Below are 16,619 nucleotides of genomic sequence, written 5' to 3' on the forward strand. Positions count from 1 at the left end.
CTCTGTAGAAAAATATACATAAAAGTAGAAGTCCCCCCTACGCTACTCCCCATCCCACCTTCCATAGGTAGGGCACTTCCTAGTAAGGAACACATTGACAACCATATCGGCATGTGTATTATCAATTTACAGACTACTTGACTGATGCTGGAGATAAGTGATAGAAACCTTACTTACTTTACCTTAAGACATACTTGTCAGGCTGATTAGTGAGTTGGTTGCATGACTTTTTTTACTCTATTCAACAACTTAAAAAAAGCATTTTTTTTTTAACATTCTGACCTAAAACGTGAAGTTTTTTTGTCTCATCAAGTGTATTGCTATTTTAGTTACTATAAAGCACAAACCTGCATCCAGAACTTAGGGTCATTCACGCGTACATAAAAACACAAATTTGGCCTCAATCCGTGTTTTATGAAAACATAATGTATTTAATAAAACTTGTGTACATGTTTTAATATCTTCATTACAATGCAGGTTTTTAAGCCACATCTTTGTTCAAGTACAGATGTGTTTAAAAAACTGATTTGGAAATGTTTGACTGTCACAGCATTCTAAATATGAGCACTTTATAAAATGTTTTTTGGACATGTGAAAAAGGCTCTTAAATATATTGCAACAACTCCCTTCATCCAAATAGCAGAAGTACGGTGGATGAGGGTGGGCATTGGAGCCTTTATGATGCACCCCCTGCCCTTTACTTGTGGGAATATTGATGTTATAGTTTATTGTTCTGGGTGGATATTTTATAGTCAAATACTGTTTATGCTATAGTAAACTTGATGATTTTGTGCTTCCCTCTGCCAGCTGAACATTGTACAGTTGAAGGACAGGTTATCTCGAGCACAAGGAGAGAACTGCTTGCCTCCTGCTAGCATTCCATCATCTCGTGGAGGACCAGCCGTTGTACCACAGCACATGTCAAAGCACATGAAACCTACAGCTGACAACCAGTACTATCCGCAGGTAAAGGGACACAGTTTTTGACATGAGGTCTTCTTAACAGTATTAGATGACTACATCAATATTTCTGAATTGAACATTATTCCCCAACTGATGTTTTATAATTAAACTTTAAGGCGTTTTTAGATGGATCACAGTTAAAAAAATGAAGACACGTTTGCAAATAAATGTGTGGTGTCCTAGTAAGTAAACCACGTTGCATTAAAGAAGATATCTAGCAGTAGTAAAGTTTTAACATAATCCCACCTCCCTTAACTAGCAGATCATCACTAATCCAATGGCAAAAGCAGGTCTCCACTGTCCTGGGGATATCCTAATATTTGTCCGTTCTCTTGCCACAGTCATCTAGTCAGGAGCTATCGACGCGTGATTTAACAGCTCAGATATTCAAAATTCTGCCAGCAGCATAAGAATAGATCAATAGGCTCTGAGTAGTGAGTGTGTTTAAGAATGCAGCAGTCTCCTATTTGTGGGGAGAGAGGGGGCACTTACTGGGTGAAATTCCTTATAGTAACTTTATTTTTCATAATGTGATATGGCATCCTATTAATCAAGATGATTATGACGACACCAAAAATGACCCCAACAATTTCCTTGTCCTTGCCTTTTGAGCAGCTGGGGGGTTTGAATAATGCACATTTCAGTGATTGGAGTATTTTAAGTTTGTTCAAATCAGATAATGGTGACACTTGTCAGTTAATATAGACCACCAATTAAGAAACTGAGGCATTTTTTAGGGCACATTGTAATCCAAGTTTACAGAATACAGAAACAAATTCTGTTTAGAGTTGGGTTCTATTTGCTGCCTATTTCGTGTACGAAATTGTCTTAAACTAAAATATACAAATTGATTGATGTAAAAAATGTAGATTGTTACAGAATTGTGATTTTATTTCAGCCTATGCTTCGTGTGTGCTTTAGACCCCTGGTTTTTCAGCTGAGGTTTAGCTAAAATCTATAGTTATAATTTAATTTGGAATTATTTATCGCTCTAGGACCAAAAGAACACATGCCCTTATCCAAGGGTATTATCTCTTAGTTTTTCCAGTGATTTGTTATTTCTTTGTTTACTTCAGGCTAGAATTGCCCCTACTGTAACTTCCTGGAGTAACAAAAACCCTACTGCCCTTGCCAGCTTTGCACCAGCTGCTTCATCCTTTGACACACAGGTATTAAATTGCAATCCTCAGCAGATTTACTTCTTTCTTCCTCCCCCTCCTCCCCATACCCCTGTTTGTGCTTGCAAATCCACTGGGAATGATCCAACCCCCTTGCACAGTAGTGTGTCCTGGAGTTAAAAAAAAAAAATCATTAATAAAGAGCTCTAAGTACACAAGTTCCACGTTACACAGTAACGTGGATGGAAAAGAGCTGGTAAAGATTATACACAATTTACTTTGGCACATTGGTTTGTTTTTAATGTTATGTTGAAAGCTGTAGTGCTGATACTTATTTCACCTGGACAGAAGAGTAACTATAGAGCTGATGTACGAAGATCTCATGGTGACAAAAGCCTAGCTTGAATTTTACGGCTACATATGATGACAAAACACAAATTCTAACATACAACTCCGGGGCTTCATTCAGGCAGGAATTCACTAGTAACTGGAAGAAAGACAAATATAAATATTTTATTACATTATATATATATATCAACTTTTTTTGTAATTTATTTAATACAGTTTAGTGGATTAATCTCATTTTATTTTTCCAGAGAGAGAATGCCCCACCAGCTGGCTTTAATATACCAGGCACCATGTATCCATCGCCTCCAGGAGGTACAGGACCACCACCAGATATGAACAGCAACCCTTATAACATAAGCTCACAGATGGGTCCTCGGCAACCATATCCGCAGAGTATGTACCTGTGTGTGCACAGCATAGTGTGGTTTTTCTCGCATTTAATTTAAATGACAGCCTTTTCTCCTGACTTTATGGTCCTTAAGATGAGGTAGGTTTTTTTCACTCTAATGTAACATGGTGGTAATAATTAGCTGCAATGGAGTGTCAGATTAACCATGAAGACTCTTCATAACTGAAGATTTCTATCATTTATGTTTTGCCATTTAGGAGTATACTGTTTAAAATAATCATTTTAATTATTTTGGTCAGTCTCCCAGTGTAAGTTGCATAAACTCAGAACTCTCCATTCCACCTTAGCCTTCAGGAGCATGCAAGAGCAATGTTATTTGTAATAGGAATTGCTGATTCTAATATTTGTGCTTTGTTCACCGTGCATTGGAGGTGAGACTGATGAATAACAAGGTCAGTGTGTACACCTTTTTAAACTGGGAGAATTTAAAGAATTTTTCATTTAATGTGCTAGTTTTAACTTAAAATACAAGTTGACGGAAATCTTTCTCAGATATATAAAGTGTATTAATGTCGTTACTATCTTTTGCATATTACGCAACATGTATTTTGTAATTTGAGGTCCTTTAAATTGTAATAGGAGAGAATTGTTCTTATATAAATATTAAACTGATGTTATGCCAGAATATTATTGTGTGCCTTCTGAAATGTACAGACTAACCCTGTTAATTCTTTCTTTTCTTTTTTTCTTCTTTGCTCTGTGTAGCCTATCCACAGTCGCAACAGTATTCTTATGGTTCTGGGGGACCAGCCGTCTATCAACCCCAGCAATCTGCCTCAATACCCTCTGCCTCCCCCTACCATAGCTCTCCTTATGCCTCGTCTTCCCATTCTGCTCCTCAACCTCACTATGCTGTGCAGCCTCAGTCCTCTCCAGGATCATCGTCTTCTCCTTCTTCCACTTTCCTTCCTCCTGGAGCATCCTTCCAGCATGGCGGACCAGGAGCTCCAGCTACCTCTGCTCCTTACACAATGCCTCCTCCTGGACCTACAGGTATTCTGCCTGCTGCCAGCGAGCTGCCTGCATCCCAGAGAACAGGTCTGAGCATGAAATGGGGGGTGGTGGGAGCATGGGATTTACACCTTATGTTAAAACAGAAAATGGAGAAGCTAAGTGCATGTGTGTACCTTTGCCTACAGTTTTATGCTCTGGATTTTCATTTTCCGTGTGTCTCTTTGTGTATATAACATATATATAAGATTTAGCTGTGTGCTACTCATACGCCTTTTTTTCTTTGTTTTTGTTTTTTTGTTGGTTTATTTTTTTTGAAAAGTAGATTTTTCTTTATTTGCCTTTATGCTGTTTTGTTCAGTATGCCTGCAGTCACTTGTGTTCCCCCCAAAAAGTCTGATTCCCATCCTGATCTAAATCAATTTAATTGCTATAAGGTGTGTTAGTAAATGCAATCAGAGTCACGTTTCAGTTGCACTAACTTAACGGCAGAATCTGGCTGTGTGGCCAGCGTAAAGCTAGGTACACACTACAGGTTTTTTACCTGATTGTTGTGCCAATCACAGGATAAACGTCTGTTAGGTCCAATATTGCATTAGTATGTGTACGCTCCCACCATCATGTTATATCATACCAAAGCGCATTGTATCGTTTCATTTGATTTTATAACCGAACTGAAAATCTCTATAAACAATGTCGGGCAAATTCTGCAGTGTGTATACACTCACAACCTGCCGTGTAGGGAAATCTTCATAGCGTTTATAGAGTCGCAATGTTTTAACCAGATTGTTATGACAGATAAAGAGCACAGATCTTAAAGGCAAATCGTGCAAGTGTGTACGCATGAATCGATATGGTGACCAGGACTCAGTCATTGGTAAAATCGTTAAACATATCGCATCGGGAGAAATTTTCTGTAGTGTGTACCTAGCTTAAGACCTGTAAAACTTGCCCTGTTAAGTACTTGAGCAAAGGTTTTAAAACCAGTGATCTAAAGTATGCCACCTTCGTGCCAGCCTTTTCCCTGGTTTCATGCTGGCTGTTTATATCTGATTGGAATTAAGCTGACAGAATCTTGTGCAGGGACATGTTAGATTCTTTGGAAAACTTTTACCTGTCAAATGAGAGCACATCAGTTCAATTGCTTCCATTGAATCTAGGCTTTAGGCAAGTACAAAACATCATGTTCTACTAGATAAACAACACATAGCATTCAAAAGTACCAGTGGAAAAACAGCTTTACAGCCACAGGTACTGTGAGTGATTACAGCATAGGAGCTAATACTAGATTTGTGCACTAAGCAGAAATGTTAGGTTAATATTTGAAAAATATGATTTAGAATGTTCATAGGTCTGATATTTTTCCAATATGGCTATTCTCCTAGTACAGGCGTAGGCAACCTGCGGCTCTCCAGATGTTGTGAAACTACAAATCCCAGCATGCCTTACCACCTATCTGCTGGTTATCTACTGGTAAAGCATGCTGGGAGTTGTAGTTTCACAACACCTGGAGAGCCGCAGGTTGTCTACCCCTGTCCTAGTACCAGGCATACAAAACAGAATTGACTGCAAAATTGACTGATTTACAAAACATGTATTTATGATTTATATTGTCACCACAGAGCTAATTGCAATCAATGCAAATGGTTGTTTAAACATTATACTTGCAGTCCATTAATGACAATTGCTTACTCCTGATGTGTTTTGTTTTTTTTTTTTTACATTATTTATAAACATACAGTTTTACCACATTTTTTAAAAAATATGTAGTTATAGCATATAAGTGATGTTTACATGTCATCTGCAGAATATTCCTTTGCTCAAGATATGACAACTTTCGTGCAAGGTGAATACACTGCAGCAAGCGCTGAATCAAACAGACAATGTATAGAAATTTCTGAAAATCTTTTAATTTATCTCATAAAATTCATAGCTTATGTTTCCCTTTCATCACATTAACATGAAAACAATTGTATATACATTCCTAAGGCAAATCATGCTGAAGGTGCCTAATGTCTTTTCGACGTTTTTGTTTTTGCTTTTTTCCTGCCTAATTTTCCTATTTGTCTAATTTAAATATGGTTGCCACTTACAAAGAACCGATCACTTGAAACATTAATTTAAATAATATCTGTTTCTTTAAGAAAAAGCTATTGTCAAGATATATTTTTAGCATGAATAACTTCATGCTAAAAATGTATCTTGACCTTTAAAAAAGATTTATTAGCATAAAATCTGTAAAACATGCCCTGTTATGGAATACCTGAGCTTTGGTTTGAAAACCAGTGATCATATAGTATATGTATGCTGTACAGAGAACTCATTCACATCAGTCCCTGCCCCATTGGAACACACACACACACACACACACACACACACACACACACACACACACACACACACACACAGCAATTTAATAGCAGTCAATTAACCTACCAGTATGTTTTTGGAGTGTGGGAGGAAACCGGAGCACCCGGAGGAAACCGGAGCACCCGGAGGAAACCCACGCAAACACAGGGAGAACATACAAACTCCACACAGATAAGGACATGGTCGGGAATTGAACTTATGACCCCAGTGCTGTGAGGCAGAAGTGCTAACCACTAGGCCACTGTGCTGCCCATAATGTTTCGCTGACTATTATTATTAATATTTATTTATAAGGCGCTACAAGGCATCCGCAGCGCCGTACAGAGACAAACAAAATCACAATACAATGGGAGACAGCACAGCACAGTAACCCAGTACGCTCAACGCACAGCCAGAGAGGGCGGGGAAGGGGGAGGGAGGATCCGAAAATGACGGGGCCCAAGAAGGGGGGCGTGGAAGACAGGGAGACCCCCAGGGGGGAGGAGGGAGCGAAAGTGGATGTGGGGTGGAGGACCTTTGAGGAGGAGGGCTAAGTAGCTGGAGAGCAGAGTTAGAAGTGGTGGAAACAGGAGGAGAGATGGCCCTGCTCAGAGGAGCGTACAATCTAAGACTATAAAATGTAGCATTCAAAAGTACCAATGGCAAACCAGCTTGACAGCCACAGATATTGTTGAGCTTATGCAACATAGGAGCGAATACAAGATTTGTGTACTAAGCAGAAAAGTTAACTTAACATGATTCAAAATGACCTATAGTTCTTATATTTTTCTAATATGGCTATTCTCCAAGTACCAAACAGACAAAACAGAATTGACTGCAAAACTTACTGATTTACAAAAATCTTATTTATGATTGTATATTGTCACCACAGGGCTATTTACAATCAATGCAAATGGTTGTTCAAACATTATACTCACAATCCATTAACAACAATTGCTAACTCCTGTGATTGTGATTTTTTTTTTTTTACTTTATTTATAAACATACAGTTTTACCTCACTTATAAAAATATGTAGTTATAGCATGTAAGTGATGTTTACATGTCATCTGCAGAATATTCCTTTGCTCAAGATATGACAACTTACCTGCAAGGTGAATGCACTGCAGCAAGCGCTGAATCAAGCAGAAAATGAATGTTGTATAGAAATTTCTGAAAATATTTTAATTTAGTTCATAAAATTCATAGCTTATGTTTCCTTTTCATCAATTAACACCCAAGACTATTAATTTAAAAAAAAACAATTAAATACATTTAAAACAATTTTATATACATTTTAAAGGAAAATCATGCTGAAGTGCTGTTGATTTTTGTGTTTTTTTTACCTTTACTAATCTTCCTATTTGACTAATATTAAATTTGGTTGTCCCTTTCAAAGAATCCATTACTTTAAATATCACTGCATGTTCTTTAAAGAAAAGCTTTCATCAAGATACATTTTTAGCATGAATTACTAAACCTAAAATATTAGCCTTTTGAAGAGTTCCCAGCTTTGGTTATAAACAAATCTTAAAGCACAAGCTGAATTGCCAAACACAACTAGAATCTTGGAGACACAGTATTGTTACATACCTTCCGGGAAATAAAAGCGCTGCAATTACAAGGGAGCATATAGTCAACATTGTAGATTTATGATTTAAAACCAGAAGCTGTCTATATCTTATTGGTGGTGGCTACATTCTAGTCCTGCTACCGTTACTGAAGAAGCCACCATTAGCTACTACTGGGGAGAAGATCAGGTGATCAAGGAATACCTTTCAGTCCCAGCGGTCACCTGACAGCTACTTATTCTGGGGAACTGTGGAAGATCCGGTCTTAGCATCTTTCAGACCCCCGGGGACAGCAAGCAAGTACCTTTCACTTCTTGGTCTTGCTTATTTACCTAGACAGTATTTCACAACCTTCTGTTTTTTGGGGTTTTTTAGGGGTTCATCTTTTACTGGCAAAGATGACCTTTTCTTAATGTCTGGGGGTTTTTTTCTTGGCCCTTGAGACTTTCTTTGTTGGGACCTCTTATTACACAAGTGACAAGCTTTCCAACTCTAAGGATAGTGAATTTCTTGGCAGTCAACTTAGTCTGTCAATGCTCTTAAAGCCAAGCATTGGCCTGGGAGATGTAAGTAATTAATCTGCCATTCTGCTCTTTTCTCAAGAAGTTACGTAACACACTGGTCAGGGAGGAGTGGGCAGTACCAGACAAGTTGTCCAATGCCCTGCAACACTTTTCTGTCCTACTATTCTTTTTTACAGGATGCTAGAGTTCTTTTAGGCAGAGGGCCAGATGAATGTTCAATTTTCCAGACTTGAAAAGGACTAAAGATCCTGCAGAAAAACTTCTCGAGAGCCTCCTAAAGAGCATATTTACTACCAGCAATTTTGTGTTTTGACCGGCTTTTGTTTCTGTTTTTGATGCTAAAGCAATGGGCATTTAAATGTTACCTAGAAGGACTCCAGAACGGGACTCATAGAGCAGTAAGGGTGTAGCCATCATCTTTCTTACAGGAAGCTACCATACAACTTGGCCTTGCTGTAGCCACATATCTACTATATAAAAGCCTAATGGCATGTGTCTGTGTGTGAAAAAAAAAAAAAACCCAAGATGCAGCGCCACCTGCTGGGCGAAGTTATACACTGACCTACTAAATTCTTAGTGTTTATAAAGATTTAAAAAAATAAAATATATATTTCTTGAAGGAGAAGTGACAGTTGGGAGTGGTTGGTGGTTGCCGGGGGTGACAGTGGGGAGTGGTTGCCGGGGGTGACAGAGCGAGAGGAGTGTGATACTCAGGACCGGTGAGAGAGATCCCTGTGTCTGGATAGACATCTGGATAGATGTGGCGATAAAGATGAAGGATGAGGTGATGGAGAAAAATGATGAGGTGGTGACATGTGGACAAAACCACGTTAAAAAAGGGCGCTTACGTCTGGAAGTAACGCTCTTCCCCTGAGGAGGCCTGGCCTAGCCCCAAATGCATGACAAGAACCTTTTTAACACCTTAAGTAGCTTGATTTGACTAGAATGCATGAGTATCATGCATGGGTTAACTTGTAGAAGTATATGACTTAAGGCCTGGTCAGTGGATGACCAGTCCAAGATGTCTTTAGTAATCTATCCCTTTTCTGAGAAGGTTTTATTTGACCCTAAGCAAAAAGTGGGAAGACCACTTTTTTTCCCCTGGAAAATTTGCACTATGCTAGACTTTCTCCTGGCCAGGTGAAACTTTCAGCTTGACCAGTTGGCAAAGGTCTCATCGGCTCCTTCACTGGGCTCTCAAAGAAGGTTTTTTTTTCTGGGCATTTAAGAGATCAGGGTATAGGAACAATTCCAGATTTGCATGTCTACCCAGGATCTAGTGGGGCCAAGCTTCTGCAGTTTCTCTGTGAATGGGAAGTCTATGTTAATGATTACGGGGTTCTAGAATTCTGCTGTTTATTCCTGTTAGGGTCTACAGGGACCTGGCTTGCATGGAGAAACACTGAGTTTGGGGTTTTACTGGAGCCCCTTGTTCTTAAGAAGGGACAGCTCATATAGTTCTGTATATGACCACTAGACTCTAAGCACCTACTCTAAGGCCTACAAAGCACTTCCTGATGTAATCCATGAGGTTGGTGATTCAGACCCTTATGCCAGGGGACTTCCTGGCATCCATGGACATCAGGGATGCATATTTACACAACTTGGTTTGTCAAGATCTCCAAAGGTTTTTCCATATTGCCTTTCAATGGACTCCCCCCATTGAGCTGTCTTCTGCCCCTGGTGTGTTCTTGAAGGTAAACCTCTGTAAATAATGATCCCTTTCTATATAACCTTCTGCTGATCGCCAGTGACTATCAACATCAACTGGTCTTCACTGTGGCTTTTTTTGAGCATCATTAATGGGTAATCATCAAGGACAAATCTTACCTGACCTTCACGATGACCATGATGTTCCTATAGTTTAACTTAAACATGTTTTTTCTGCTGGTAGATAAGACAGTGGTTACAGGGTTCTCTCCTGGTGGTTCCCTACACCTTGGTCACTAGTGCTTGGAGGTAGCTTGCACAATGATGTCCACAGTATCAACTGTTCAATTTGCTCAATTTCATCTAAGGATCCTACAATGGGACCTTCTCGAGCACTGGGAAAAATCATTAGGTGGATAACGGTATATCACTAGTTTCTGGTTTGGGAATGCTGCTCTGTAGAGAAATGTGTGTTTATTTAGTTTGTACGCTGTAATGAAGTAAGGACTAATGGGATTGACTACATATTCCCTGAACAGCGCTGCATAATAGAATTGGGGCTATATAAATAAACAATAATAAATAAGGCAGGCTTCCAATAGATGTCTTTTAACTCTGGGATTTTTTCGGCACCCTGTCGAATGGACGTCTCACCTGGGAGGGAACGGTCGTTAAAGTTGCAGACCGACAATGCATCCATAGTCATGTATTTCAATCAAGATAGGTCAAGGCTCAAGTTAATTACTTGACCCCTTGGATTCTGTCCTGGGAATCTTTCTAAATTTCCAGACTTTGATACCAGCAACTATTCTCTTGACCACAATAGTTTTCAGCAACTAATGGCTAATTACGGGTTCCTAGTGGTAAACTTAAATATGATAGTTCCTGTGGAGGTTATGGGAGAAGGTTCTTCTACTGTTTCGTGGTTTACCGTCTAGGGGTGGGGAATTAACCCATGGTCTCTGTTTCCCCCTATTTGATTAGAAGAAATGGATTTTATAGTGCAAAATCCATTTTCTGGATGTCAAGGAAACACTCTAATGTGAATATTTATTATTGTGTAAGCTGTGTTTGCTCCTAATAAATAATCAAAGACTTTTTCTGTCACAGAACAGACACTAAAACATAAGTGTATTCTTCTATGCAGCCAGGAAATGAAAACATTGGCTTAATCAATGATTACATCAGGTTCATGCATCATCCCACTGAGCATATGTTTTCTTGAGAACAGCTTTTCTTATTACAATCTGGATAAATCAGTGCTAAGAGAACACCTTCTTTTAATTTCTTGATTTTTATTATGATTGCTTTCTGCTGCACTAAGCAGCGTAATTGCAAATTATATTTCTGAGTTTACAGTACTCTAGGCCTATATTAAAAACTGACAACTAACCTCTCTTGCAGGACCTCAGAATGGATGGAATGATCCTCCTGCGCTGAGCAGGACTTCAAAGAAAAAGGTTTGTGACAAATGATTGCATTTGTCTTATTAGGATGAATTAAACAACCCATGTTCTGCAAAGTTAGAAATAAGCACAAGACAAGTACTGTATAGTTAAACTTGCTAAAAGAGTTTAATGCGTGTCAACAAAGCCTAGTAAATTCTCTCTTATGCCAGTACTCCCAAAAAGGTGACAGCAACTGGTCCTGTATACAGCTACTTTCTGACAAGCGTTAGTTTTGTATTTAGTTTTTAGTTAGTTTTTGTATTGTACCAATTTCGATGTTGCTTACATTGACTCTAAATAAAATAAGGAGGTTTGTGGGAATGCTTATTTAGCCTGTGAAAGCACTATGCTGTAGTGAACTTAGAGACATGTTACTGAACATGCCTTAAAGCTCCCCTAAGTAAGGTGAAATTACCTACGCTTCAAGGAAAGTTGTTTTCCATTGCTCATATGTATATAGACTGAAAGTACAGGTTTTCATTTATGTATGTCTTTATATAGAAAGCTAGTATATATGATGCATTTATCAGTTCTGCAGGCTTTGCTTACTGGGAGCTACCATGATGAGCTCTCTCAAAGTTGGTATTGTGCCATATGCTCTGAGAGCAAGACCAATTATGTTCTCAAAATGCTATGCTCTTTCTCTAAGCAATGTTTACCTTCGGGCTGTTTGGGCTAAGGGAAGTTTTTTTAACACTTTCCTTTCCAGATGGAGAACATTAATGATAAATGACAGCAATTTACTCTAACCTATCATTTTATCGTTTAAGCAGTTATTTAAAACGTATGTGAGAGAGACGGATCAAAAACATTTTTTTAATAGTAATATCATTTAAATAAAAGAAGTTTGTAATTTCCATGTTCTCTAATTGCACAGCACTGCAGAATACGCTTGAGCTATATAAGTAAAGAATAATAATAATTCACAATGGGACAAAGTGCCCTGTCTAAGAGCATTTATGCATTTTGTAAGCTTTAGAGCCTTGCAAGATTACAGAACTTGCACAATTTAAACATTTTGAACTACATTAGACATGTTTTTGTTCTTTCTCTTCTAAAAGTTGAGATAAATAAGCATTGCTTAATCAAAATGACTGAGCCAAGTATGTGACATTTTCTTTGTTTATACTTACTTGGCCCTACTGATCTAATTAACTATAATCTACTGAGCATTTTTAGATATACACACACACATGTTAAAAATTCTTCTTGTGTACACAATAGACCTATTTATATTTAACTTTTTGCAAACTAATGTGCTGATTGTGATTAATAAGACAATATGGAGAATGTGTATTTTGTAACTGTATCTTCTGTTTTTTTTTCCTGCAGGTGTTAGAAAACTACATGCCTCCACCACCTATCACAGCTCCCATTATGAACCCTTTGGCAGACCCACGGTCCCAGCAGCAACATGCCCCAGGGTCTGGAACTCCTGTCACTTCAGTACCATATCAACCCTCTCAAATGCCCCATGGACAACCAGACATACAGAATACATTCCCAAGCATGCCACCTCATATTGGACAACCTGGTGTGCTCCTTGGTTCCTCAAAGCCTAATGTTGAAGGTGCTCCTGGTGCACCAATTGGCAACACCATACAGGTTATTTTTAATGAGTCATTTATTTTGCAGCATTCAGGATCGTTCAGAGCCATTTAAGTAACTTTCAACTTTTAGATTGTACCCTTTATATTCACTTTCCATATAGCTCATTGTTTTGAGTTTTTTGAGCATAAGTATAAGGAAGAATTTGTCTTCTCACACAGAGAAAACATATTTGTTTAGCATTGTATTTGGAATGTTTGTGTTACGTTGCAGAACATGCACACGCTGCCAGCTGAGAAAATCAGTAAGAACCCCATCCCTGAGGAGCACATTATCCTGAAGACGACGTTTGAGGCACTAATTCAGAGATGTTTATCTTCTGCCATCGACCCTGTATGTAACATTCTCAATTTACGATTGTCTGATTGGGCAAAACATATTCATAAATTGTAGGTGATTACATTATCTTTTGCCTACACAAATGGCACACACATGCTAATGCTACACCCATTTTATTTACGAAATTCATTTTGCCCCTTAATAATGAAAAACAAATTGCCATAATAGTAGCTTTTTATAAAATAGAATCTCTTACAGAAATAACAAATTGCTTATTCTTTGAGTGCCCACAATGTAGATCTTTGCAATTTTTATTTTTAAGTAAATCTTGAAAAATATAAGAATGATTACAGTTTCAGGATCTGGAGTTTGCATTAAATAGTGGCCAAAATGCCATTTCCTTTATAAAATTATCCAAGAAAGTTACTATAACAATTTGAAGACTTAGTAATTTGCTGTATTTCAGTCCACAGCAATAGATCTTAATTTTGTGTGCTGTCTCTAAGTACACATTAGTAGTCTACTAATTTTGGTCTATATAATAATATGCCTGCAGTCATGATAACATGACATGTCTACATACTTTTTTCCCATAAACATATATTGACTTAAGGATCTGAACCACTGACTGCATCTGCTATATTAATTACTAATGGAAATGTTGCCAAAATCAAACTATTCAGAGGTTAAAATAAAAAATTGCATTTATCACTATTTTCTGATATATTTTTTCACACACTGCAGAATGTCCTTTGAGACTGTTGTCTCAATTGTTATAATCTGTAATTTTTTGCTATTGTCTTTACTAGCAAACCAAAAGGAAGTTGGATGATGCTAATAAGAGGCTGGAGTCCCTGTATGACAAACTTAGAGAGCAAACAGTAAGTCTGTCTCGTTTCGCCATATGGCTGTTTATTAATCTGTGTGTTCCCACATGCACATCAGACAGAATGTAATTTATTTCTAGCACTGTATCACTTTCAGATTACCTTTCCTGTCCATCAGTTAACTCCGGTGTCTCTTTGGAAAGACTGATGTTCCACAGTCTACGTCCACTTAGCTATAGCAGACTGCTTGCGGTAACATCAAAAAGTTTCATATCTATGCATGAAGAGGCTGCTACAAGAAACTAGTGTTCAGTGTCAAACAGTTTACAACTATAGTATGACCAAACCATTTGCACATTTCTGTGAGGGCTCAAAAGGAGATAGAAAAAGATTGTTTCAGAAAATATTCCCTGTATTTGTAAACTAATATTTTGTCATCAAAGTGCAAATACAATGATATATTCTTTACTTCCAGAACTTCCCCTTTATATTATTGGTCTTAATTACTTTGTCAGTAGAATAGTTCTCTATCTTTTAAAAGCTGTTAGATATTATGGTATAGACATTGCGGCTTCCAGGTTTGCGGTTTAATTTTTGATTAATATAATTACTGATGGCTATAGATACATGGGATGAAAATAGAACTTACAAAAATAGTTTTTTTCTACAAAATAATTAAATATCATATATAACTAATTTGTGTGCATTTAAACTACAGTTTTGCAAAAAGAGAATCACAATAACCTATCCTTACAGGCATGGCACTGTTCTGGTTGTTCATTTTCCACCCACAGTAGATGTAGGTAGACAGACAGACAGTTCTATGTTCTACCCCTGTGTGGCAAATGAGCATCTAATATTGTCTCCATGCACTCACTCCCAACACAGTAATCATTGCAGATGGAGAAAAGGAGAGTTTTTGTACTTGGCGTTAGTCCCTTTCTCCAGTGCTGTATAGGATCACAGACCAGCCAACTCAGGAATGCAGGCTCTCTATCCTTGCAGCTGCTAATGGTAAAATTGGGAAGGAACAGGGGAGCAGAGGGTTATAGGGGAGAGGAGTAGTTCCCTGTCTCCTAGTCATGGAATATAACCAATTTTAACCTACAGCATGGGAGAGATGGTAAGCACTAAAATCCCCTTTCTATCTCTGTTTCAATCGCGGATTGTCAGACTATTTTTTATAACTGTAACTGTGTAATTGTCATGTTTTATTCCAGTGTAACCCTGGTCTGACCATGTCTTCTGTCTTTATTACAGTTATCCCCTGCTATAATTGCAGGTTTGCACAACATTGCCAGAAGTATTGAGTCACGGAACTATATGGAAGGGCTCAACATACATACTCACATAGTGAGCACCAGTAATTTCAGTGAAACATCTGCTTTTATGCCAGTACTCAAAGTAGTCCTTACCCAGGCCAATAAGCTTGGAGTGTGAGGTCTATTCTCAAAGACTTCCTTCATTATCTCCTGAAGAGGACACCCAAGCTTCTGCCCCATGCAATGGATGATGGATCATGGACTAGCATGTTTTTAAAATTTCCAGAACTCAAACCTCTCTGACTCCTGAAGTTATTTTTAACCTTTATTTTTATGTGATTTTTTTTTTCATACCCTTATATTATTCCAAATATTATCGTATTTCATGGATTATTCACAGCATGTCATTATTCAGGTTTCTAAAATCATGCTATTGAATATCTGATCAGGGCTTTTTTAATTTAATGGTTCACATTTCAGAAAGATTTGGTTGCCAAATTATGTCATCTAGAATAAAGTATGTGGTCCAAAAATCATGAAGAGTCTGTGGTTTTTATTTTGCATTTCAATCAGTATATACAATTTAAAAATAAAATCAATAACAAGATGGAAGAATTGGTGGCATCCCATAACGACCTTATTTCTTCCCATGAGAAACTTGAATCTCAGGTACTGGCGATGGTGGACAAGATGGCAGACAGTGAAGATCGTTCCTGCTCATCATTCAACGTAACAACTCTACCCACATGATCGCGTCAGTGGAAGATGGCATACAACTTCTGATGTCCTGGGAGATCCAGATGCAGACAAATGATCCAGCTCCCTAAGCGAGAGTGCCAAGAGAGTGGTCGCAAGTGAAGGGGGACTGAGGAATTGTCTCCTGACTGTATCTTTAATACGTCACTTCCCGTTCTGGTGGGATCCATGCTCACATCATTAAATACCTCGCGCCCTATTTATAGCCTCCGTTGACTTTAACTGTTACACCTTGGAGAACGTGAGCCAGTTTATGCCAAGCTGTTTGAGGGGCACCTTCCGGTGGTAAGAGGAACTGTATCTCTCGTTTTGCCCTTATCAGTCTGATTCCTTTTGTCCTCGGGACTGATACTGTTATTATTTTATGCAAATGCTACATTGTTGAATTTTTGAGGGTTAGTTATACTCTCTAGTTACTGGTATGGGTAGGAACTTCTATGGTTAGGGCACCACATGTACCGATTTTGCCGGCAAACTTCCCTCCCGGCAACTACTTTAACCCCAGGACTGGGGTTATTTCTGTTGTTTTTTCCTAACTGTTCACCCTTCTCCTCCCTC

General features: G+C 38.2%; 1 protein-coding gene across 20 annotated transcripts in view; it reads left to right on the top strand.

The window, feature by feature from the left end:
• Positions 1–15,841, top strand: part of SEC31A (SEC31 homolog A, COPII component) — a 57,166-nt gene extending 41,325 nt beyond the window's left edge. For 4 of the 20 annotated variants that reach the window (XM_075204267.1, XM_075204344.1, XM_075204258.1 and 1 more), the window contains 11 exons: positions 808–966; positions 2,040–2,132; positions 2,678–2,822; positions 3,544–3,876; positions 5,597–5,635; positions 7,213–7,251; positions 11,286–11,341; positions 12,662–12,934; positions 13,151–13,270; positions 14,026–14,097; positions 15,304–15,841. In XM_075204267.1, the coding sequence (XP_075060368.1) occupies positions 808–966; positions 2,040–2,132; positions 2,678–2,822; positions 3,544–3,876; positions 5,597–5,635; positions 7,213–7,251; positions 11,286–11,341; positions 12,662–12,934; positions 13,151–13,270; positions 14,026–14,097; positions 15,304–15,483 (1,509 nt within the window). In that variant the 3' untranslated portion in view covers positions 15,484–15,841. The remainder of the gene's footprint in view (positions 1–807; positions 967–2,039; positions 2,133–2,677; positions 2,823–3,543; positions 3,877–5,596; positions 5,636–7,212; positions 7,252–11,285; positions 11,342–12,661; positions 12,935–13,150; positions 13,271–14,025; positions 14,098–15,303) is intronic. The other 16 variants (XM_075204294.1, XM_075204370.1, XM_075204275.1 and 13 more) reach the window with 16 other exon arrangements.
• The last annotated feature ends 778 nt before the right edge of the window (positions 15,842–16,619 follow it).

This window comes from Mixophyes fleayi, chromosome 1, assembly GCF_038048845.1.
Source record: "Mixophyes fleayi isolate aMixFle1 chromosome 1, aMixFle1.hap1, whole genome shotgun sequence".
Taxonomy (NCBI): domain Eukaryota; kingdom Metazoa; phylum Chordata; class Amphibia; order Anura; family Limnodynastidae; genus Mixophyes; species Mixophyes fleayi.